At 43.4% G+C, this 24,773-nt stretch overlaps 1 protein-coding gene across 4 annotated transcripts; it reads right to left on the bottom strand.

Moving 5' to 3' along the window:
* Window positions 1–1,254: 1,254 nt before the first annotated feature.
* wt1a (WT1 transcription factor a) lies at window positions 1,255–24,566 on the bottom strand. Of its 4 annotated transcripts, none has more exons than XM_055933570.1 (9): window positions 23,796–24,566; window positions 19,642–19,758; window positions 18,500–18,602; window positions 11,200–11,283; window positions 5,533–5,632; window positions 3,882–4,026; window positions 3,676–3,765; window positions 2,817–2,909; window positions 1,255–2,537 (listed from the first exon to the last, which is right to left on the bottom strand). In XM_055933570.1, the coding sequence occupies exons 1-9, from the start codon at window positions 24,193–24,195 to the stop codon at window positions 2,416–2,418; spliced, it is 1,254 nt and encodes a 417-aa protein (XP_055789545.1). In that variant the 5' UTR covers window positions 24,196–24,566; the 3' UTR covers window positions 1,255–2,415. The 4 variants fall into 4 exon arrangements, with proteins under 4 accessions (XP_055789545.1, XP_055789546.1, XP_055789547.1 ...); XM_055933571.1 differs by having other exon boundaries at window positions 2,826–2,909; XM_055933572.1 differs by lacking the exon at window positions 11,200–11,283.
* Window positions 24,567–24,773: the final 207 nt, after the last annotated feature.

Here is a 24,773-nt window from a genome sequence, read left to right as displayed (position 1 = left end):
GAGGAGAACCCCACTGAGACATCTCTCTGTTCTGAACCTAAAGCCACACATTCTTTTTAACAGTCACAGGATCTTCAGAGGGTTTAAGGGGTTACTGTAATGTGTTATATATACTGTACATCTCATGACTGCTAAACTAGATGACTAGCGCATTTCATTTCTATAGATAGTAATGTAAAATGTTAATTACCTTTTATGATGACGGTAAAACTCATAAACAATGACTTCTTAGATAACACAAAAGGCGTTGATTGCAGTGTTTAATGTACTGTAAAGTTGTCCTACGACAGTACACTATACTGATGTCATCCGTATTCTTTCCCATTCAACACTATCCTCTTAGAAAGCCCCACATTTGTGTAAAGGAATGTACTACTTCTAAGTGGATGGTTTTCATACAACCTCTGTTGTGACGATTATAAGTGGACTGCACTAAAGTTACAAAAAACAGTCACCTCTCTTCAAAGGCTGTGAAGCTGGGCCTTGGAGCAGAAATCTGGGACAGAGATTAACCACTGGCACTCTTCAGATAAAGTGTTTTTTTATATGAGTAATAGTGTAAGAGAGTCAAGCTGATTTACACAACACTGGGGCCAAGCAAATAGTTAAAGAAAGAAGAGGATCTCAACAACAATATATAAAACAGCCTCACCATACAGTCAGCCACTCGGAGAGAGAAAGGCTTGATGTTTTATAGCTAGCTGTAGTACATTTTGACATTATACCAAGCTTTCTGTCTGTTGTTTTCAAAGTGACAGTGCATTAATGTGGATGTCAAATGATTAAAAAAACTCACAACGGAAAGAGGATATTTTTGTCTTGATTGAGAAACAATATAAAAGTGCGTCGTTTTTTTAAGTGCATGGAGAGTGCATAGCTAGCTCGATTAAGATGGAGTGCTGAGCAACAGTGAGTTTGAGAGAAAACATGTTTATGTTTATCTGTGTCTCCTGTTTCACTCAGAAGCCAAGGAATTTTTAAATAATCTGCTTCGAGATAAAGAAAGCAGCGGATGTTAGCTACAGTCAAAGAGTTCTGTTTTGTTATCATAACTACTTTTATTCTGGCCAGCATGAGCCTCCTCTGGCGACTCGTGTAAGATGACCTACGAGCGGTCACGACCTGGTCAGGTTAAGGTCAGGCTATGGTCTGGTCATTGGGTCTCAGGAGCGCGGTTGATCAGCCCTGTTAGTGACGGCAAAAGTAACTCAACACTGGCCCCCTGAGCCAACACAGCTGCCCAGGCAGGCCACACACTGCTGGAGGACTTTAATACAGAACTCAATGGGGAACAATAACAACAACAGAATCAGCATATATATATATACTGTATAAAAATAGTGGGGGAAAATACAGTTTAAATAGAGGGGAACAGACCATAATATACTGATAATACACTTCAGAGTAAAAAAAAATGTTTCCATGACAGATAAGTGTTTTATGACACTTAAAAATAATTTCCTGGATCTATCAAAGTAGGTCTAGTCTAAAGTATAATAGTTAAGTCACATGTTTCCATGGCAAGGATATTTTTTTCAAATGCAATCCATTGTCCAGTACTATTATTTAATACCACAACTTCTTGGCCACATAGCCAGTGTGACGATACATATATTTTTTTAACTCACATCCCCAAAATCCACAGTCAAAGTGAAACAATATTTACAGACAACATCACAGACCGAAGCAGGCTTACTGTAGCTTTAGGATTCAACTACCTGGTGCAGATCAAATGTGTGGACTGAACGAAAGCGATGATGAACATGCTGTTGGACAACAGTAAAAAATGTCCCCCTTTCCAGAAATCATTCCAGTGAAAGATATTTTAATTCACAAAAGTATGATAAAATAATAAATTAATCTGAAACTGCTCAAAGTAACACTACAAATGAAAAAAAGTCATAAAGTCATTAACATCTACTGTATACAACACCAACAAGAGATAGAAACTCTTTTTTTCCTCTTTAAATGTCTTACTAAAATAACCCTCTGGATCAGAGCATCTGGACAGAGGACCGTCCTTAGATGGCGCTGTTTGGAGGACTGTGCGTAGGTGAGGTTGTACAGCTACATGCAGATGAACAAGACTGTCAGCCTCCTGCTCTGTTACCACAGCCACAAAGTAATAAACCCCGCCTATTCCTACAATTTCTCTTCTTTAAAACCTTATACCTAACCCTTACCTTAAATGAAGACTAAAAAGCTCATTGTTATTTTTATGAATCTTTACAACACAGTCATGTGTCACTTTGTGGCTGTGCTATCTAGTGGAGTGACCTGCTCTGCTGATGTTTGCCCGTTGTGCTACAGGCATCGGTGAACGAGATGGAGATTCAGAGTCCCATGTAGGCAGAGTGTTTGAGAGCAGTGAGGCCAGTGTGTATGCAGAGCAGAGTGGTCTGGTTCAGATCTGGCTCAGATGGCAAGTTGCAGCTTGGTCAGGTTCCTCTGGTGCATGTTGTGGTGACGAACCAGCTCATCAGACCTGGCAAACTTCTTCTGACAGTTGGGCCATCTGCAGTTGAATGGCTTCTCGCCTAGGAGCGGGAGAGAGCGCGTTGTTAGGTAGTATCTGGTTTAAATTATACTGAAGGGGAGGAAGGAATCCAATTCATTTCCTATGATCCTTTTAGATCACTTTCAGTAACATTTTATCTAACCAATTTCCATCTGGTAAAATAACATATCCTTGATTCGTTGAAATACTGTACCCCCAAAGCCTTGAGCTCTACATACCGGTTGTTCATGAAACGTACCTAACTAAGTTCTTAGCAGAAAAGAGATAAGTAGATGTGTAAAAATAAAAGTTTACGCACTTGTTTTACCTGTATGAGTCCGGGTGTGGGTCTTAAGATGGTCAGAGCGCGAGAACTTTCTCTGACACGTCTCGCACTGGAACGGTTTAACCCCTAGGCACACACAGAGAGAGACAGACAGAGTAGAGCACAGGCCAGGAGGGAAGCCATTGCAAAGGGAGCCTGAGCTATAGTGTTCCATTAACAATAGAGAGGGCAGAGAGATGGAGGGAGCAGAGAAATGGAGGGAGTGTAACGGATGTGAAATGGCTAGCTAGTTAGCGGTGGTGCGCGCTAATAGCCTTTCAATCGGTGACGTCACTTGCTCTGAGACCTTGAAGTAGTGTTCCCCTTGCTCTGCAAGGGCCGCGGCTTTTGTGGAGCGATGGGTAACGATGCTTCGTGGGTGACTGTTGTTGATGTGTGCAGAGGGTCCCGGGTTGGGGCGAGGGGACGGACTAAAGTTAAACTGTTACATTGGTGCCGTGACCCGGATCACTGGTTTCTGCGGAAAAAGAGAAGGTGGAAAGGGGGGTGAATGTAACCGATGTGAAATGGCTATCTAGTTAGCGGTGGTGCACGCTAATAGCCTTTCAATCGGTGACGTCACTTGCCCCGAGACCTTGAAGTAGTGGTTCCCCTTGCTCTGCAAGGGCCGCGGCTTTTGTGGAGCGATGGGTAATGATGCTTCGTGGGTGACTGTGGTTGATGTGTGCAGAGGGTCCGTGGTTCGCGCCCGGGTCGGGGCGAGGGGACGGACTAAAGTTAAACTGTTACAGGAGCAGAGAGATGGAGGGAGCAGAGAGATGGAGGGAGCTCGCACAGAGAAAGAGGGAAAATAAATAAGAGAAAGAGAAAAAGAGAGAAAGAGAGGGCAAACCTGTGTGTCTTCGCTGGTGTCTCTTGAGCTGGTCTGACCTGGAGAACCTTCGTCCACAGTCGGTGAAGTCACACTGGTAGGGCTTCTCACCTGGAGGGAGGGCAGAGGGGAACACAGAGTGGGCTTTGGTACAGCGAGACCTGGATCCCTGAATCACTAGTCTGTTAGTGTAATAGGGTTTGATCAATGGTTGCCCTGGCTCTTACCTGTGTGTTTCCTGCCATGCATTTGCAGGTGGGACAGCTTGAAGTATCGTTTGTTGCAGCCAGGATATGCACACATGAATGGCCTCTTCTCATTGGTCTCTGAGCGAACAATGGCTGGGGCGATACCTGGCACCCGTCGGACATCCTGTGATGTGGCGCGCACACACGCACACACACGGACACACACGCACACACACGCACACACACACACACGCACACACACACGCACACGCACACGCACACATTAAGCAATGGTACAGGTTTAGAACCAGAACATATCATACAAAGAGATAACAGTAACTAAGCTACCTACTAGTCTATTACAGCAAAAGGTAACTCAAAAATAATGACCAATTAAAAAAGGCCATGCAAAAGAAGTGTGATTATATTTGCTGACGGGGGCTCATTATACTAGAATTAGCCGTAAAATGAGCGCTCAAATTTACTCCACGCCACTGATTTAGTCTCTAAACGTAAGCCGTTAGTCACGGACGTTAGGCAGACCCCATCTCAGTTGTCCATGCCCCCCTGTACTCCTCCCCTTCTTCAACCCCCCAGACCCTGAAACCCATCTGATGTTCATTAGGAGGCTCTTAGTGTAATGGGCTCTGTGGACACTGGCAGTCTAAATAATAGTGTTAGTTGAATATTGATAAGTAAATTATTTCAGTGTTTTATGGCACTGCTGTACCGCCTGCCTTGTTCCTTATCTAGACACCAACACTTCACAGAGGGGGCAGAGCCAATGTTGGGATTGTCAAATAAAAGGCTTTCTGAGCACCAAGAGTACAAACACACTTTTTAATGTGTCCACTTAGACCTGACTTTACAAACATGGACCTTTTCATACCATACATTTCAAATGTTTCATCCAAGTATGTCTTTTTTGTGAATGAGGTTTTCCTGGTTTAATTTCACTTGAGAACAATGAGAAGGGAATGAGAATAGGTCTGGAGAATCTCTGCTCTCTGTGTTTTAAAGCTGCCGACGGACACTAACTAAGATCTAATGATTTATTAACACGGGCCTGCGTATGGAAACTATCTTTATTGTTCATGGATTTCTTGAAAGTGATTCCTCTTCCCTTTTCATCCTGAGATGCCTTTTAAATGTCCCAACTATTCTGGCAGTCTGCTCACTGCGTCAGGCTCTTTCCTCCTCCTTCTCTTTCTTCCCTCTTTCGATCTCTCTCTCTCTACTCTACCTCTCTAGTCTCTCCCACCTCCTCCTCTTCTTCTGCCAGCACCCGTGCAGTGCCTGGGCTTGGCAGTAGAGGATGACCTTGTGCTGGCATTCAGGGAGTAGGTGTGTGTGTGTGTGTGTGTGTGTGTGTGTGTGTGTGTGTGTGTGTGTGTGTGTGTGTGTGTGTGTGTGTGTGTGTGTGTGTGTGTGTGTGTGTGTGTGTGTGTGTGTGTGTGTGTGTGTGTGTGTGTGTGTGTGTGTGTGTGTGTGTGTGTGTGTGTGTGTGTGTGTGTGTGTGTGTGTGTGTGTGCGTGCATGAGTGCGTGCGTGCGTGTGTGTTCATGCGAGAATGTGTGTCTGTGCTCCTTGTGCCGACCTTGGACCTGAGCACATAAGGAAAGTTATGTATGGAGAGCAGGAATCAGAGTGTGACCTGGGTGTGAAGAATCCGTGAGAGGAGAGAACTGACCTGCATGCCTCTGAAGATGCCGTGGGTGTGGATGCGGTACTGGGTGCTGCAGCTATACACCATGGGAGTGTTGGGGTCACTTTCATAACCCGTAGCATGGCTGACCACAAACAGAAAGACACAAGAGCATTTTCAGTGAGGAATGATGTGACCAATTTCTATTTTGTCTGCCAAATTACAACTCACATAAAAGCTGAAGTTCAAGAGCATTCAGCAGCTTCAGGATCCATGAAAAACGGCAGAGTGGAAGTCAAGAAAATGTAGGAAGCAATGTAGGATGAATGCCTATTATTTTCACGTTGTTAAATGTAAGAAAAACTGCAGTAAATGGTCCCTCTTGAAAAGGGTCTCCCTGTCCTAAATAAAGCTTGTCATTTAGGAGTTTAGCACTCTTCATCTAGCTAAGCCAGGTTCAGCAAAGTTGCATTGGCATTGTATTTCAATAGCATGCACAGTAGGTAAAAGGCCAGAATAAATAAATGCAGAGAAATCACCCGCTATAACTTGTTTTGACATAGGAGCAAATTGCTCTATGCGTCACAGTGCATGCAGTATATTCACCTAAAGCATCCAAAGTGGAACTCGGAGGAAAGACGAATGGTTAACTTCCTGTCATTCACAGATTTATTCGCATGGCTAGGCCTCTCTCTCTGACCCTGGATTAACACACGTTCAAGCTGCATACTATATTAGTTTTCCTCAGTAAATAAGGGCTTGTCCTAGTAAATCAAAGAGGAACTGGTTAACACTGCAAGACCTGGTTGTCACCCACCTACTACTCTCAATCAAATAGAGGTACAGGATAAGGACATAGCACAAAATGGACCATGATCCATTGTAGTATATCCAGAAATATTAAATATGTATGAAACATAGTTTAGGTATCGTGTGCGATCCTCTGTATTGTGTACTAGCCTACCTGTTTTAGAAATGGAAATGTTTTCTGAACACTTATTAACCCATCAAAAAGTGAAGGTAGCCTCTGGAAGTATTAACTGAAGATGGTTCAGTTATGTACAGTACACTGCAGCTACAGCATTTCAAGACAGATACGGTTCACATTTAGTCCCATAATATCCAGATGGCTTATATCTGTCATTAGTTTTAAAAAGCAGTCTGTCATTTTTCTATTTCAGGGAAGTAGGATTTGTATCCTGTACAGTTAAATGATCAATACATGGTTGAGAGGGCATAAAGCAGCCTTTGTCTCTGCTCTTTCCAAGGACAGCCGGAGTGGAGACAGTGAAGCTGCATGCTGCAATAAATCTCCCCACAGTTCATTCACTCATTCATTGTGGCGCTTAACACCTCAGGCTCACGTTAACGTATACAGCCAGAGCCTGGGGAAGGAGATGGGGCAGGGTTAGGAGACAGGGCTGGGGAGGGAGACAGGCCTAGGGAGGGGAGGGAGACGGGCCTGGGGAGGGGAGAGAGACGGGGCTGGGGAGGGAGACAGGGCTGAGGAGGGAAGGGAAACGGGGCTGGGGAGGGAGATGGGGCTGGGGAGGGAGACAAGGCTGGGGAGGGAAACGGGGCTAGGGAGGGAGACTGGGCTGGGGAGGGAAACGGGGCTAGGGAGGGAAACGGGCTGGGGAGCAAGATGGGGCTAGGGAAGGAGACGAGGCTGGGGAAGAGAGTGAGACAGGGCTGGGGAGGGGAGGGAGACGGGGCTGGGGATGGAGGGGAGGCTGGGGAAGGGAGTGAGAGGGGACTGGGGAGAGAGACAGGGCTGGGGAGGGGAGGGAGACGGGGCTGTGGACGGAGATGGGGCTGGGGATGGAGGGAGACGAGGCTGGGGAGGGAGACGGGACTGGGGAGGGAGACAGGGCTGGGGAGGGGGACGGGGCTGGGGAGGGAGACAGGGCTGGGGAGGTGGACGAGGCTGGTGAGGGGGACGGGGCTGGAGGGAAAGAGGCTGGGGAGGGAGATGGGGCTGGAGGGGGGCGAGGCTGGGGAGGGAGACTGGGTTGGGGAGGGAAAATGGGCTTTGGAGGGGAGGGAGATGGGGCTGGGGAGGGAGATGAGGCTGGGGAGGGAGATGAGGCTGGGGAGGGAGATGGGGCTGGAGGGGGGCGAGGCTGGGGAGGGAGACTGGGTTGGGGAGGGAAAATGGGTTTTGGAGGGGAGGGAGATGGGGCTGGGGAGGGAGATGAGGCTGGGGAGGGAGATGAGGCTGGGGATGGTGACGGGGCTGGGGAGGGTGATTGGGGAGTGGTGGCATTTATCTGGAAGAGGCACATGCATACTTTGGCGTGCGTCCCTTGAGATGAGACTCCACATCTAATTTTCCACAGCCTAAGCACTAGAGTCCCTCTCATTTAGAAGCAGATTAATCATTCAGTCACCCTGGCCTCTGCTGGCTTTTTCGGGGAGGTGGTGGAAGGGTCAGACCCTCCCCTCCAGTCTAACTAAGCCCTGGCTCTGGAGCCCAGGCTGGAGGATCCCAGGGGGAAAGCCTACTGATCTACTTCCACTACTCCCCAGTGCAGAGCCCTTCCCCTCCGTTACATGTCCCACCGTGGTCAAGGCTGATGCCCCACACAGGAAAATTATAGCAGGATACATTTCCCAGCCAGGACAGACAAAACATAGAGGCTAATTTAACACGCACACAATCTCCGGAGAAAACAGACAGAATCAGAGGGAGGGTTCGGGAGGAGGGGAGGAGGGGAGTTAGAAAAAGAGGGACACTGAAAATGACAACAAAGCAAGAATGAAAGAGGACCTTTTCATTAGAGCAGTAAAGCAAGTGAAAAGGTGATGTTTCCCCCTCAACTAGAGACAGTGATATAGTGATAAGGAAATAGGTAGGTTAACTCTGATCACCGGTCGTGTGAAAAAAGTAACGCTCCCTATATTTACTCCCTATATTTTCTCCCTATACTTTCTCCCTATACTTACTCCCTATATTTACTCCCCATACTTCTCCCTAAACTTTCTCCCTATACTTTCTCCCTGTACTTACTCCCTATATTTACTCCCTATACCTCCCTATACTTTCTCCCTATACTTACTCCCTATATTTACTCCCTATACCTCCCTAGACTTTCTCCCTATACTTACTCCCTATACTTTCTCCCTATACTTACTCCCTATATTTACTCCCTATACTTTGTCCCTATACATTCTCCCTATACTTACTCCCTATATTTACTCCCTATATTTACTCACCTATACTTACTCCCTATACTTTCTCCATATACTTACTCCCTATATTTACTCCCTATATTTACTCACCTATACTTACTCCCTATACTTTCTCCCTATACTTACTCCCTATATTTACTCCCTATATTTACTCACCTATACTTACTCCCTATACTTTCTCCCTATACTTTCTCCCTATACATTCTCCCTAGATTTACTCCCTATATTTACTCACCTATACTTACTCCCTATACTTTCTCCCTATACTTACTCCCTATATTTACTCCCTATATTTACTCCCTATACTTCTCCCTAAACTTTCTCCCTATACATTCTCCCTATACTTACTCCCTATATTTACTCCCTATACCTCCCTATACTTTCTCCCTATACTTTCTCCCTATACTTTCTCCCTATACTTTCTCCCTATGCTTTCTCCCTATACTTTCTCCCTATACTTTCTCCCCATACTTACTCCCTATATTTACTCCCTATTTTTAACCCCTATACCTTCTCCCTATACTTACTCCCTAAATTTACCCCCTATACTTTCTCCCTATGCTTACTCCCTATATTTACTCCTTATAACTTCTACCTATACTTTCTGCCAATACTTACTCCCTATATTTACTCCCTATACTTTCTCCCTATATTTACTCCCTATATTTACTCCCTATACTTTCTCCCTGTACTTTTTCCCTATACTTACTCCCTATATTTACTCCCTATACTTCTCCCTAAACTTTCTCCCTATACATTCTCCCTATACTTACTCCCTATATTTACTCCCTATACCTCCCTATACTTTCTCCCTATACTTTCTCCCTATACCTTCTCCCTATACTTACTCCCTAAATTTACCCCCTATACTTTCTCCCTATGCTTACTCCCTATATTTACTCCTTATAACTTCTACCTATACTTTCTGCCAATACTTACTCCCTATATTTACTCCCTATACTTTCTCCCTATATTTACTCCCTATATTTACTCCCTATACTTTCTCCCTATACTTTTTCCCTATACTTACTCCCTATATTTACTCCCTATATTTACTCCCTATACGTTCTCCTTAAACTTTCTCCCTATACTTACTCCCTATATTTACTCCCTATACCTCCCTATACTTTCTCCCTATACTTTCTCCCTATACTTTCTCCCTATACTTTCTCCCCATACTTACTCCCTATATTTACTCCCTATATTTAACCCCTATACCTTCTCCCTTTACTTACTCCCTAAATTTACGCCCTATACTTTCTCCCTATGCTTACTCCCTATATTTACTCCTTATAACTTCTACCTATACTTTCTGCCAATACTTACTCCCTATATTTACTCCCTATACTTTCTCCCTATATTTACTCCCTATATTTACTCCCTATACTTTCTCCCTATACTTTCTCCCTATACTTACTCCCTATATTTACTCCCTATATTTACTCCCTATACTTTCTCCCTAAACTTTCTCCCTATACTTACTCCCTATACTTACTCCCTATATTTACTCCATATATTTACTCCCTATACTTTCTCCCTATACTTTCTCCCTATACTTACTCCCTATATTTACTCCCTATATTTACTCCCTATACTTTCTCCCTATACTTTCTCCCTATACTTACTCCCTATATTTACTCCCTATATTTCTCCCTATACTTTCTCCCTATACTTTCCCCCTATACTTACTCCCTATATTTACCCCCTATACTTACTCCCTATACTTTCTCCCTATACTTAATCCCTATATTTACTCCCTATATTTACTCCCTATACTTTCTCCCTATACTTTCTCCTTATACTAACTCCCTATATTTACTCCCTATACTTTCTCCCTGTACTTATTCCCTATATTTACCCCCTATACTTACTCCTTATACTTTCTCCCTATACTAACTTCCTATACTTTCTCCCTATACTTTCTCCATATACTTACCCCCTATACTTACCCCCTATACTTACCCCCTATACTTTCTCCCTATACTTTCTCCCTATACTTACTCCCTATACTTTCTCCCTATACTTAATCCCTATACTTACTCCTTATATTTACTCCCTATAATTTCTCCCTATACTTACTCCCTATATTTACTCCTTATACTGTGTGTGTGTGTGTGTGTGTGTGTGTGTGTGTGTGTGTGTGTGTGTGTGTGTGTGTGTGTGTGTGTGTGTGTGTGTGTGTGTGTGTGTGTGTGTGTGTGTGTGTGTGTGTGTGTGCCAGAGAGCTAAGAAAAAATACAAAACTACCCATCTGTGATAGAGGGAATATTTTTTCTTTCTAATCACCTCAGTGAGAAATGATGTAATTCACAGGCCCCCTGTGGAGCCCCACTCTGCTACTAAATCAAATATTTAAACAATGCCAGTGAGTGGTCAAATGTGTGATTTAATGAAGGGAGCCCTCCACCCCCTACAACCACCCCCTCCCTCCGCTATTCTGAGACTAGTGCAGATTAATGACTGTTAATCCCGATCAAAGAGGAATGTTTCAGATGACAGGAGCGGGTCACGTCGACATACCTCTTAATGGTGGAAGCCAGCGTGCTAACAGGGTTCCATGCCATGCATTCCAGCTGAGATGCCATTTGGTATAAATTATCACTGCTGGGATTTAAACAAATAAAAAACATTTTTAGGAATTTTTCCTCGGGACAACGTGGTACCACTGTTTTCAGTGTAGACAAGCACCACAGGAGAGTCAGAGAATTATCAAATGTGGCCCCATCTATACAGGTGCATCCTGGGCAACGGCTCATGAATGTAACACACAATCAGGATCCACCCACACTAACACCAACAGGGTGATGTGTTAACCATAGCCCTCCAACCCTCAGATCCAAATAACCATCTGTTATTAAGCGTCTGGCTCCAGGATCATTAGTTAACCTGCCAGGTGCTTTCCCAAACACATACTTTAGATGTATCACTGCCGCCCCTGACATCACATCGTTTTATCATACCACAAGAACAGCTCACTGTAGGGGGATGCTCTGGTGCCTGGTACCCTGTACACTGACGGTAGCCTACACTCTGTCTAGTGATTAAAGTACGTACAGTACAGTGTTCTGTAGAGTTTCACTTCAAATCAATTCAACTATTTGGATGACAGAGGGTTAAAGGATGATGAGGGTTAAAGGATGATGAGGGTTAAAGGATGATGAGGGTTAAAAGATGATGAGGGTTAAAAGATGATGAGAGTTAAAATATGATGAGGGTTAAAAGATGATGAGGGTTAAAAGATGATGAGGGTTAAAGCATGATGAGGGTTAAAAGATGATGAGGGTTAAAAGATGATGAGGGTTAAAAGATGATGAGGGTTAAAAGATGATGAGGGTTAAAAGATGATGTGGGTGAAAGGATGATGAGGGTTAAAAGATGATGAGGGTTAAATGATGATGAGGGTTAAAAGATGATGAGGGTTAAAGGATGATGAGGGTTAAAAGATTATGAGGGTTAAAGGATGATGAGAGTTAAAAGATGACAGAGAGTTAAAAGATGATGAGGGTTAAAAGATGATGAGGGTTAAAGGATGATGAGGTTTAAAAGATGATAAGAGTTAAAGGATCCTGAGGGTTAAAGGGTGATGAGGGTTAAAGGATGACAGAGAGTTAAAAGATGATGAGGGTTAAAGGATGATGAGGGTTAAAGGATGACAGAGAGTTATAAGATGATGAGGGTTAAAAGATCCTGAGGGTTAAAGGATGATGAGGGTTAAAGGACCTGAGGGTTAAAGGATGATGAGGGTTAAAAGATGATGAGGTTTAAAGGATGATGAGAGTTAAAAGATGATAAGAGTTAAAGGATCCTGAGGGTTAAAGGGTGATGAGGGTTAAAGGATGACAGAGAGTTAAAAGATGATGAGGGTTAAAGGATGATGAGGGTTAAAGGATGACAGAGAGTTATAAGATGATGAGGGTTAAAAGATCCTGAGGGTTAAAGGATGATGAGGGTTAAAGGATCCTGAGGGTTAAAGGATGATGAGGGTTAAAAGATGACAGAGAGTTAAAAGATGATGATGGTTAAAAGATAATGAGGGTTAAACGATCCTGAGGGTTAAAGGAGGATGAGGGTTAAAGGATGACAGAGAGTTAAAAGATGATGAAGGTTAAAGGATGATGAGGTTTAAAGGATGATGACGGTTAAAGGATGACAGAGAGTTAAAAGATGAGGGTTAAAAGATGATGAGGGTTAAAGGGTGATGAGGGTTAAAGGATGATGAGGGTTAAAAGATGATGAGGGTTAAAAGATGATGAGGGTTAAACGATTTTATTTATTTATTTTATTTCACCTTTATTTAACCAGGTAGGCCAGTTGAGAACAAGTTCTAATTTACAACTGCGACCTGGCCAAGATAAAGCAAAGCAGTGCGACAAAAACAACAACACAGAGTTACACAGAAACAAACGTACAGTCAATAACACAAAATAAAATAAAAATAGAAAAATATATGTACAGTGTGTGCAAATGTAGAAGAGTAGGGAGGTAGGCAATAAATAGGCCTTAGAGGCGAAATAATTACAATTTAGCAATAATACTGGAGTGATAGATGTGCAGATGATGAATGTGCAAGTAGAGATACTGGGGTGCAAAGGAGCAAGAGGGTAAGTGATAATATGCGGATGAGGTAGTTGGGTGGGCTATTTACAGATTGGCTGTGTACAGGTACAGTGATCGGTAAGCTGCTCTGACAGCTGATGCTTAAAGTTAGTGAGGGAGATCTAAGACTCCAGCTTCAGAGATTTTTGCAATTTGTTCCAGTCATTGGCAGCAGAGAACTGGAAGGAAAGGCGGCCAAAGTAAGTGTTGGCTTTGGGGATGACCAGCGCAATATACCTGCTGGAGCGCGTGCTACAGGTGGGTGTTGCAATGGTGACAAATGAGCTGAGATAAGGCGGGGCTTTACCTAGCAAAGACTTATAGATGACCTGGAGCCAGTGGGTTTGTCGACGGATATGTAGTGAGGGCAAGCCAACGAGAGCATACAGGTCGCAGTGGTGGGTAGTATATGGGGCTTGGTGATAAAACGGATGGCACTGTGATAGACTACATCCAGTTTTACAAGGGTACGTTTGTCGGCATGAGTGAAGGAGGCATTGTTGCGAAATTGGAAGCCGATTCTAGATTTAATTTTGGATTGGAGATGCTTAATGTGAGTCTGGAAGGAGAGGTTACAGTCTAACCAGACACCTAGGTATTTGTAGTTGTCCACATATTCTAGGTCAGAACCGTCAAGAGTAGTGATGCTAGTCGGGTGGGAGGGTGCGGGCAGCAATCGGTTGAAGGGCATGCACTTAGTTTTACTAGCATTTAAAAGCAGTTGGAGGCCACGGAAGGAGTGTTGTATGGCGTTGAAGCTCGTTTGGAGGTTTGTTAACACAGTGTCCAAAGAAGGGCCAAATGTATACAGAATGGTGTCGTCTGCGTAGAGGTGGATCAGAGAATCACCAGCAGCAAGAGCGACATCATTGATATATACAGAGAAGAGTCGGCCCGAGAATTGAACCCTGTGGCACCCCAATAGAGACTTCCAGAGGTCCGGACAAGTCGAAAGCCTTGGCCAGGTCGATGAATACAGCTGCACAGTATTGTCTCTTATCGATGTCGGTTATGATATTGTTTAGGACCTTGAGTGTGGCTGAGATGCACCCGTGACCAGCTCGGAAACCAGATTGTATAGTGGAGAAGGTACGGTGGGATTAGAAATGGTCGGTGATCTGTTTGTTAACTTGGCTTTCGAAGATTTTATAAGGGCAGGGCAGGATGGATATAGGTCTATAACAGTTTGGGTCTAGAGTGTCTCCCCCTTTGAAGAGGGGGATGACCGTGGAAACTTTCCAATCTTTGGGGATCTCAGACGATACGGAAGAGAAGTTGAATAGGATGATGAGGTTTGAAGGATGATGAGGGTCAAAGGATGATAAGGGTTGAAGGATGACAGAGTGTTAAAGGATGATGAGGGTAGAAGGATGATGAGGGTTGAAGGCTGATGAGGGTTGAAGAATGACAGAGGGTTAAAGGATGATGAGGGTTGAAGGATGATGAGGGTTGAAGAATGACAGAGGGTTAAAGGATGATGAGGGTTGAAGGATGATGAGGGTTGAAGGATGATGAGGGTTGAAGGATGATGAGGGTTGAAGAATGACAGAGGGTTAAAGGATGATGAGGGTTGAAGGATGATGAGGGTTGAAGGATGATGAGGGTTGAAGGATGATGAGGGTTGAAGAATGACAGAGGGTTAAAGGATGATGAGGGTTGAAGGATGATGAGGGTTGAAGGATGATGAGGGTTGAAGGATGATGAGGGTTGAAGAATGACAGAGTGTTAAAGGATGATGAGGGTAGAAGGATGATGAGGGTTGAAGGCTGATGAGGGTTGAAGAATGACAGAGGGTTAAAGGATGATGAGGGTTGAAGGATGATGAGGGTTGAAGAATGACAGAGGGTTAAAGGATGATGAGGGTTGAAGGATGATGAGGGTTGAAGGATGATGAAGAGTGTATCCATTAGCACACTAATGTGAACTTTGCAGTCTAAACCATTACTGTACATGGAAAGTACAGTCCTCTATGAACAGCTCTATACATACCTGAGACATTCATCTCTTGAGAAAATAACCAAATGTAGGGGTGTTTTGGTTTAAGCGGCTCTAAAGTTTCAGTCTTCATCCTCTACACCAGTGCTTCCCAAAGGAACTTTGTCCCTGGCTCTTAGTTTCATAAGTGGACGTGTTTTTACTTAATGTATTTCCAAAATGTTAAAAAAGTGCATAACTGCCGTCTGACTGTATAAATACAGCGCTGTTGGTACCAGGCATTTGATTAGAGAGCGGCTTAGCGGTTTGATTTGAGGATTCCCAGCCCCTTCCCTTCCACAGCAGATATCAGGCTGTTTATGACAGAAGGAGGAGCAGAGCCTGCAGAATGAGGCTTCCAGCACAAGTATCCAGTCTGACTAACACACTCTTATCAAGTCCTATTCCCTTATTTTGAATCTTTATGTTCCCTGGAGCTGAAAACAAAATGTTAAAGGTATTCAAAGAATGCAAGCTAATTTTGTGCCATCTCAAGGCGAGGGAGTAAACAGTTGTGTAAGGTTACACTGGGGTTCTCTCCCCTCAGAGAACAGTGACTGGTAAGAGTACTTATCAGTAGAAGGAATTCATTATTGGCCTAAGACTGGAAACCAGTAGTGTTTACACCGCTTATCTTGGCCTGCTGAGCACTGCTCCCATTCTCTCTGGACAACTGTGATTCATTTATCAGGACATGGTCCTCATCCATACCATCTACATACTGTATTTAACTATTTAACTCAATGAAACAAACTTCAAATATGAATAAAACACAGTAAATATGCTATTATCTTATTCTTTGTCAGGTCGTGAATGTGATTTGAAAAAGCGGTGAATGGATTCAGTCCAATGGAAAGTTTTGAGAGTATAACTACAGTACAAACATGATAAATGCCTTTCTTTGGATCATTTCCTGAATGGAAATCAGTACAGTCTCGTATTTCCAACTTCCTGCCACTGTTACTTCACTTCCTCCTTCCTCTAGCCACTCGGAGTGCTCAATGGCAGAGTGACTTTTCCACATTTAATTTTAGAACTATGTTGATGATGATTATTGTCTTCTATGATGGCAGCACAACCTTGGCCAGTCAGGACAGCTATAAAGGTGCAGCTTCCTGACCCCCTTTAACCAGTGGTGTAAAGTACTTAAGTCAAATTACTTTAAAGTACTACTTAAGTAGTTTTTGTTGAGTATCTGTACTTTACTATTTATAATTTTGACAACTTTTACTTTTACTCCACTACGTTCCTAAAGAAAATAATGTACTTTTTACTCCTTACATTTTCCTTGACACCAAAAAGTACTCATTACATTTTGAACGCTTAGCAGGACAGGACAATTGTCTAATTCACGCACTTATCAAGAGAACATCCCTGGTGATCCCTACTGCCTCTGATATGGCAGACTCGCTAAACACAAACGTTTAGTTTGTAAATTAGTCTGATTGTTGAAGTGTGCCCCTGGCCGTCTGGGTAGCATAATATCAGGAATTTGAAATTATTTATACTTTTACTTTTGATACTTCAGTATGTTTTTACGATTACATTTACTTTTGATACATAAGTATATTTAAAACCAAATACTTTAAGACTTTTACTCAGGTAGTATTTTACTGGGTGACTTTCACTTTTACTTGAGTCATTTTCTATTAAGGTATATTTAATTTTACTCAAGAATGACAATTGGGTACTTTTTCCACCACTGTCTTTAACTAATTTCAATGACTAGAATCATCAAAACTATGTTTGCTTATTAAGATGTCTGCATGTTAGACTGCTTTGTAACATTAATAGATGTTTTAGGTGAGTGGTAGGCCTAAAGGGGTGGGGCTTCGGTGACTGGCAGGGGTGGGGCTTAGGTGACTGATAGGGGTGGGGCTAAGGTGACTGATAGGGGTGGGGCTAAGGTGACTGATAGGGGTGGGGCTAAGGTGACTGATAGGAGTGGGTCTAAGGTGACTGATAGGAATGGGGCTAAGGTGACTGCTAAGGGTGGGGCTAAGGTGACTGATAAGAGTGGGGCTAAGGTGAGTGATAAGAGTGGGGCTAAGGTGACTGATAAGAGTGGGGCTAAGGTGACTCATAGGAGTGGGGCTAAGGTGAGTGATAGGGGTGGGGCTAAGGTGACTGATAGGAATGGGGCTAAGGTGACTGCTAAGGGTGGGGCTAAGGTGACTGATAAGAGTGGGGCTAAGGTGACTGATAGGGGTGGGGCTTAGGTGACTGATAAGAGTGGGGCTAAGGTGACTCATAGGAGTGGGGCTAAAGTGAGTGATAGAAGTGGGGCTAAGGTGACTGATAGGAATGGGGCTAAGGTGACTGATAGGGGTGGGGCTAAGGTGACTGATAGGGGTGGGGCTAAGGTGACTGATAGGAGTGGGGCTAAAGTGAGTGATAGAAGTGGGGCTAAGGTGACTGATAGGAATGGGGCTAAGGTGACTGATAGGAGTGGGGCTAAAGTGAGTGATAGAAGTGGGGCTAAGGTGACTGATAGGAATGGGGCTAAAGTGAGTGATAGAAGTGGGGCTAAGGTGACTGATAAGAGTGGGGCTAAGGTGACTGATAGGAATGGGGCTAAGGTGACTGATAGGAGTGGGGCTAAAGTGAGTGATAGAAGTGGGGCTAATGTGACTGATAAGAGTGGGGCTAAGGTGACTGATAGGAATGGGGCTAAGGTGACTGATAGGGGTGGGGCTAAGGTGACTGATAAGAGTGGGGCTAAGGTGACTGAAAGTAATGGGGCTAAGGTGACTGGTAAGAGTGGGGCTAAGGTGACTGATAGGGGTGGGGCTAAGGTGACTGATAGGAGTGGGGCTAAAGTGAGTGATTGAAGTGGGGCTAAGGTGAGTGATAGGAATGGGGCTAAGGTGACTGATAGAAGTGGGGCTAAGGTGAGTGATAGGAATTGGGCTAAGGTGACTGATAGGAGTGGGGCTAAGGTGAGTGATAGGAATGGGGCTAAAGTGAGTGATAGAAGTGGGGCTAAGGTGAGTGATAGGAGTGGGGCTAAGGTGAGTGATAGGAGTGGGGATAAAGTGACTGATAGGAGTGGGGCTAAGGTGAGTGATAGGGGTGGGGCTAAGGTGACTGATAGGAGTGGGGCTAAGGTGAGCGATAGGGGTGGGGCTAAGGTGACTGATAAGAGTGGGGCTAAGGTGAGTAATAGAAGTGGGGCTAAGGTGAGTGGCAGGGATGTGATGTCAGGTAAGGGCAAGTGAATCTACTGTAGTGGAGCAGCTTCAGTACTCACCTGTTGTAAGGGTTCCTCAGCAGTAGGGCTTGGCTGCCTGTACAGCTGTCTGATGGGGTGTGGCATCCATACACGGGTGGAGGGACAGGATACGGCTGCTCACCTACACAAGCAAAATACATGTATTACCCACCAACTCCACTGATTGAGAATTTAAACAATGTGATGGTTTAAGGAGTGCTTGACAACTGCACTGAGGTAAGTTTCCTGATAGATGTGTAGCTAACGTGACACTTTATACTGTCTGGGTCTGGAAGTACCACATTAACCACAAAGCTTTCAGGAAGCTCATCCCTGGTCCAATGGAGCTGTTTGTCTGACAGCGCCTCCTCTGAGAAAAACTATCCTGAGGGACATTGAGAAAGAAACCTGTGAACTGTGTCTGAATATAGACAGCACTTCTAAAAACAAGAGGCTGTTCTTTGAAGCCGTAAAGCACACTGACTATTTTTTATTTTTCAAAGAGCAAATGAAGGATCACTGCTTTGGCTCTGCCTCCACGTGTTGTGGATGGGTCCCAGAGCAGTTCTAAACATTACAAAAACCTTGTATTGACGTTTCCTCCAGTTATCAATTCTATACAGAGAGCCCACGATTTACAACATCACAGTAATACAATTAGCAACACACACATCCGGCTGTTTACTAACAGCAGGACCATGGATGAAGAAAAGGCCAATAAAAAAAAGATGCTATTCATTTATGACACTGACGTGAAGGTCAGTGTAAGACTTAACCCCACAGTGACTTTAAGATGGAGGCCACTCCCTAGGTGAGGAGTACGGAGTTCACAATACACATGTTTACCATGCAGAACCCTCTGTGGAAAAGGTTCTACCTAGAACCAAAAAGGGTTCTTCAAAGGTTTCTCGTATGGGGACAGCCAAGAGACTCTTTTAGGTTCTAGATAGCACCTTTTATTCTAAGACTGTGCATCCACGCACACACATATGAATGCTCACACACACACACACACACACACACACACACACACACACACACACACACACACACACACACACACACACACACACACACACACACACACACACACACACACACACACACACACACACACACACACACACACACACACACACACACACACACACAAACATTGCAGTAATCTAGGTGCTCTTTACCCATACTGGTCTGCTGAGCGAGGGAGTTTTCATCTTTAAAGGAGTGGTTGAGGAACTGGGAGGAGTGATGTGTGGGAGTGTGGCCGTAATTAGTGGCACCATCGAAAGCACTGTAACCTGTAAACACAAAGAAGAAAGGTTTAGAAAAACTAAATGAATAATTCCAAGACTTTCAGAACATGGAAGTAGGTAAAAACGTGGCTACATGGTAGAAGTTACTGTATCAATTATCATTTAGCTCATTGGCAAACATTCAGCGCTCTGACCCTTTGTGCTGAATATGTAGGTAAATTCCCTCCCTTCCCCAGTAACCCCTGTGTTGGGGTGAGAGTGAAAGGCTCCTGAGTGAAAATAAACTGTGGCAGGACACTGGAGGGCTGACACCAGAATCATGCCTATGTCTGACCCAGGGTGGGACACCAGATCATCAATCACACACCAGCTAACAGCAACGCCATTAATTACACACCAGCTAACAGCAACGCCATTAATTACACACCAGCTAACAGCAACGCCATTAATTACACACCAGCTAACAGCAACGCCATTAATTACACACCAGCTAACAGCAACGCCATTAATTACACTCCAGCTAACAGCAACGCCATTAATTACACACCAGCTAACAGCAACGCTATTAATTACACACCAGCTAACAGCAACGCTATTAATTACACACCAGCTAACAGCAACGCTATTAATTACACACCAGCTAACAGCAACGCTATTAATTACACACCAGCCAACAGCAACGCTATTAATTACACACCAGCTAACAGCAACGCTATTAATTACACACCAGCTAACAGCAACGCTATTAATTACACACCAGCTAACAGCAACGCTATTAATTACACACCAGCTAACAGCAACGCTATTAATTACACACCAGCTAACAGCAACGCTATTAATTACACACCAGCTAACAGCAACGCTATTAATTACACACCAGCTAACAGCAACGCTATTAATTACACACCAGCTAACAGCAACGCTATTAATTACTCACCAGCCAACAGCAACGCTATTAATTACACACCAGCTAACAGCAACGCTATTAATTACACACCAGCTAACAGCAACGCTATTAATTACACACCAGCTAACAGCAACGCTATTAATTACACACCAGCTAACAGCAACGCTATTAATTACACACCAGCCAACAGCAACGCCATTAATTACACACCAGCCAACAGCAACGCCATTAATTACACACCAGCTAACAGCAACGCCATTAATTACACACCAGCCAACAGCAACGCTATTAATTACACTCCAGCTAACAGCAACGCTATTAATTACACACCAGCACAACTTTCACCAGCGGCCCAGCAGGGTTAACTCAAAACTCATTAAAGAACTCTATTTGTCTTCCATCCCTGTCTGACTGACTGAGTAGAGGACTAATTCCCATCACATTACACAGGGCTGGTCTGGGTCACAGTGGGCATAGTGAAGGGCACTGCCTAGGCAGTTTGTGTGCAAGGCAGTGTCCTCACCTTAGACCAGCCTGCTTTACGCAGTGCAGTGGGAGGTGAAGAAATACCAAAGGCACTTACAAAGTGCCACTTGTCCTATGTCTCATCTAAAATAGAATGTTTATTTGTTGGTTTATTTGTTGTTTTGATGGTTATGAACTTCTTATAAACCATTGTGAAATATATTATGAACCATTCACAAGCCATTTATTGTGAGGACCAGTAATCAAAGCTAAATCACTGAACAATGACCTTAATGGTATTACTTACAGTATCTATGTAATAATACATTTTGAAGTTATACCGATTCCCAAAGTGTTAAAATGCTACAGAAGCAATTTTGAACAGTCAACTCATAACCAAATTAATAGTCAGACGCCAAGTGTCTAATTCTATAAATTAGTGCTTTCATAAATAAAAACACATTTTACAGTGACTATAGATTTAATACTGTAGATATTAAAACACTTCAGAATTCCATCTGTGATTCCCCAGTAATTGTATTTCGATAAGTGACTTCTTCTTCTTTTCACTGTGCATTTTGACAAAGCAGGCGTAAAGTAGCCTACAAATCTTGAAATAATACTTCAAGAAATATTGTTATGCTTTTACATACTATTACAGAATTTACATGTATTACAAATGTCAACCAGCATGGTAAATCAAGGGAACTCATTTATAAAACTGTGTGACAATGGAATATCAATGGAATATCTGAATGATAGGCCTACTTAAAAACAATACGTTAAATAAGAAATCTAAACATAATAAAAAGGGTATGTTCTGAAGGCTAACGTAATGTTCTGAAGGGTAAAACAAATATTTTCCGTTTTTGATCATTGTGTAAAAGGAAAGTCCTTAATTCCTTAAGTACTTGATCCTCTTGTTCTCCTCTTCCACTCAAGTAAACTCAACACGCACATGGAATTACACAGGCACATTGGCAAAACAGACCCAAATACACACTTAATACCTGTCCTCACACTAACTAGTCTGGACTGTGTCGTTTCGCATGGTAACCGTAAACAGATTAGGAGTGCAGTGGATTCTCCCTCAGTGAGCCTCAGTGTATTATCAGTATCTAGTGAAAGTGACCCGCCTGAGATTTAGCCATGGCTTGTTTGCACTGCTTGGCCAGGCACAGGAGGGGTATGATAAGGGGATTGAAGGTTGGACGAGCCCTTTGATACTGATGTTAGTTCTAATTAATCCGACATTAAAAGTGCAGACAGATTACATTTGGGGTGCGAGCACTGGTGACCCCAGCAGCCCTGAGGAGAAATCGTAGAGCTTGACTACAAATAGCTTTCATAATAATATCACTTTTCAAAACACTTGGAAATCAGGAGCCAGGTAGATGGTCACTCACAATTGATCAGCTTCAGATAATATTTGACTGATTTCAGGAGTTCTACTGAGATTTTTTTATGTCAATTTACTACAAGTTCACAAGTAATTACATTTTCTGTCATCACTGAGAATGTTTTCCCCTTCATTTATCTTAATTGAGTATAATATTCTATAGCCTGTACAGTAGCTACAGTATATGCCATGGCTAATGAATGGTTCAGTTGATCATAACACTGATTCCATTCATTATGAATGTTTAGTATGTGTACACCTTTTCAACCCCAAGACTCCTAAACATTTCTATTTGCAACAATCAATTGTAATTGTGCTTCTACACCTGCATTGCTTGCTATTTGGGGTTTTAGGCTGGGTTTCTGTACAGCACTTTGAGATATCAGCTGATGTAAGAAGGGCTATATAAATACATTTGATTTGATTTGATTAATAAAACCACAAGTCCACAATTTTTTTGAACACTATATACTCTCATTGGCTACTATATGATCAGTTTAACTATACCACAGCTGCTTTTAGAATTTCAGAGATGAAATTTTGTGTCCACTTTTAATTAGGGAAAATAATCTATTCTGTTTGAAAATAATTTGTGTTAAAATTACACATTCATTTAAAAGCAATGTCACAAGTTCATAATATAATTCCTAATGAAAATGACTGACTACAGCATATACTAATGACAAATCATTTAAATAGTACAAAGTTCAAATAATACAATACTTCTAATAATGCACTAATTATAAACTCACAAAATGAATCATGTTACTTAAAGTTCTATTCGGGAAATAGAGAAAACACCGTAGCAAATGCAGATATTTTCTACATTGTAAACTAATGTCAACAAATTGTCATTGTACTGTGCCGGCAATAAGATCAGTTATTTCACTGACATATATACTACCAAAATATAACACAAGCTTCACCTAAACAAACCTAATCCTCGATATGAGCTTGACATTATGAATGTATTTATTGTTCATAGGACCTTTTTTCAGGTCTACCCATCATTCCTTTGTTTGTTTATTGATCATGAACTAGACACAGCTGTACATCACCAGAGTTAACAACAACCGTCGGCAGGGAAATAGTCATGGAAGCAGAAAAACATAAAAGTGCAATAACTGTACAACATGATAGAGAAGGACTAGGAGTATACCAACTGTTGAAACTACAATGACCATAATGAACCTTACTAAACAAATGCCATCTTTCTGTGAATGAAAATATTTAATTAACCAAATATCAAGTCCTAGTGCAACCACAATAACATTATAATACACTAATCTCCAGAAGAGATATTGATCTTACCCTGGTTCCTGGAAGAGGACTGGGTGTCCATACAGTTGGTCAGGTAGGGTGCGTTGCTGAACATCCTTGGCTGGCTTGGTGGGGGCTGGCTGGGTGGAGGGGGGGCCCCGAAGGCCCCGTACCTGCAGGCCCCTGTTCCAGTGAACTGGCCAGAGAAGTGCAGGGTGAAGGCACTCAGGCCACAGTGAGGGTCCTCCTGGGGTTCCCCAGAGCTCCAGCTGGGCTCCTGCTTGATGAAGGAGTGGGGGGCCAGCGAGCTGTAGGGGGCGCCAGTGTGGAAGTCCAGTACAGGGCCCCACTGAGGGGCACTGCTGATGGGCAGGGTACAGTTCCCATTCCCCCCTGGCAGGGCTGGCACCGGGGGCAGCAGGGCGTTGAGGTCACGTACGTCTGAGCCCATCTCTGTTGGAGCAACCGCACCTGGAAACCAGTCTGTCCAAAAACCCGACAGGATCGCTCTGAAAACGGACCTAAGTCTTTTTCGGCGTTCTGATGTACCTGCTCCTGGTTCTGTGGAAACTTAAGTCCAACAAAGCTTCATTGTTGCATTGAAAGACAGCTTTTTTAAAGGAAAACACACACAATTCCCCCCAAACTAAAGTCGAAACAATAGAAAGTGTCTGTTTTGTGTGCTGTGGTAGATAGTCCATGTAGTGGAGAGAGGTCTGTCTGGATGTCTAACCTGGGGAGCGTTCTCTCAGCTCTGTCAATGGAGGAGAAAGAGTGGGAGAGGAAGAGAGGGGTAGCCCTCTATTCCTTTACTCATGCGTCTGTTTTCTTTAGAGCCCACAAACCTCAAATACAGACCCAGTGAGACGGCTGGAGGAGGAGCCAAGGCCATTGAGCAAGAGGGATGAGTGCTGGGCTTCATTCATTTAGTACTGCCCCTCAGCCCCTCACTTTAAACGCCCGTCTCTCTGTGCACCCTAAATGAGCCTGCGCTCGTGTGAGTGTGTGTGTGTGTGTGTGTGTGTGTGT

Source organism: Salvelinus fontinalis, chromosome 9 (genome assembly GCF_029448725.1).
Source record: "Salvelinus fontinalis isolate EN_2023a chromosome 9, ASM2944872v1, whole genome shotgun sequence".
Taxonomy (NCBI): domain Eukaryota; kingdom Metazoa; phylum Chordata; class Actinopteri; order Salmoniformes; family Salmonidae; genus Salvelinus; species Salvelinus fontinalis.
Note: the sequence above shows the minus strand (reverse complement) of the source record. Positions and strands in the feature narration are given on the sequence as shown.

Bases quoted from the DNA above. Each gene is read 5' to 3' on its own strand.
- wt1a (XM_055933570.1), bottom strand. From the start codon at position 24,195: ATGGGCTCAGACGTACGTGACCTCAACGCCCTGCTGCCCCCGGTGCCA. The intron at 3,766-3,881 runs GTAAGAGCCAGG...CCCTCCCTCCAG, and splicing joins GCATGGCAGGAAACACACAG to GTGAGAAGCCCTACCAGTGT. The intron at 2,538-2,816 runs GTGCGTAAACTT...TCCCGCTCCTAG, and splicing joins GACTCATACAGGTAAAACAA to GCGAGAAGCCATTCAACTGC.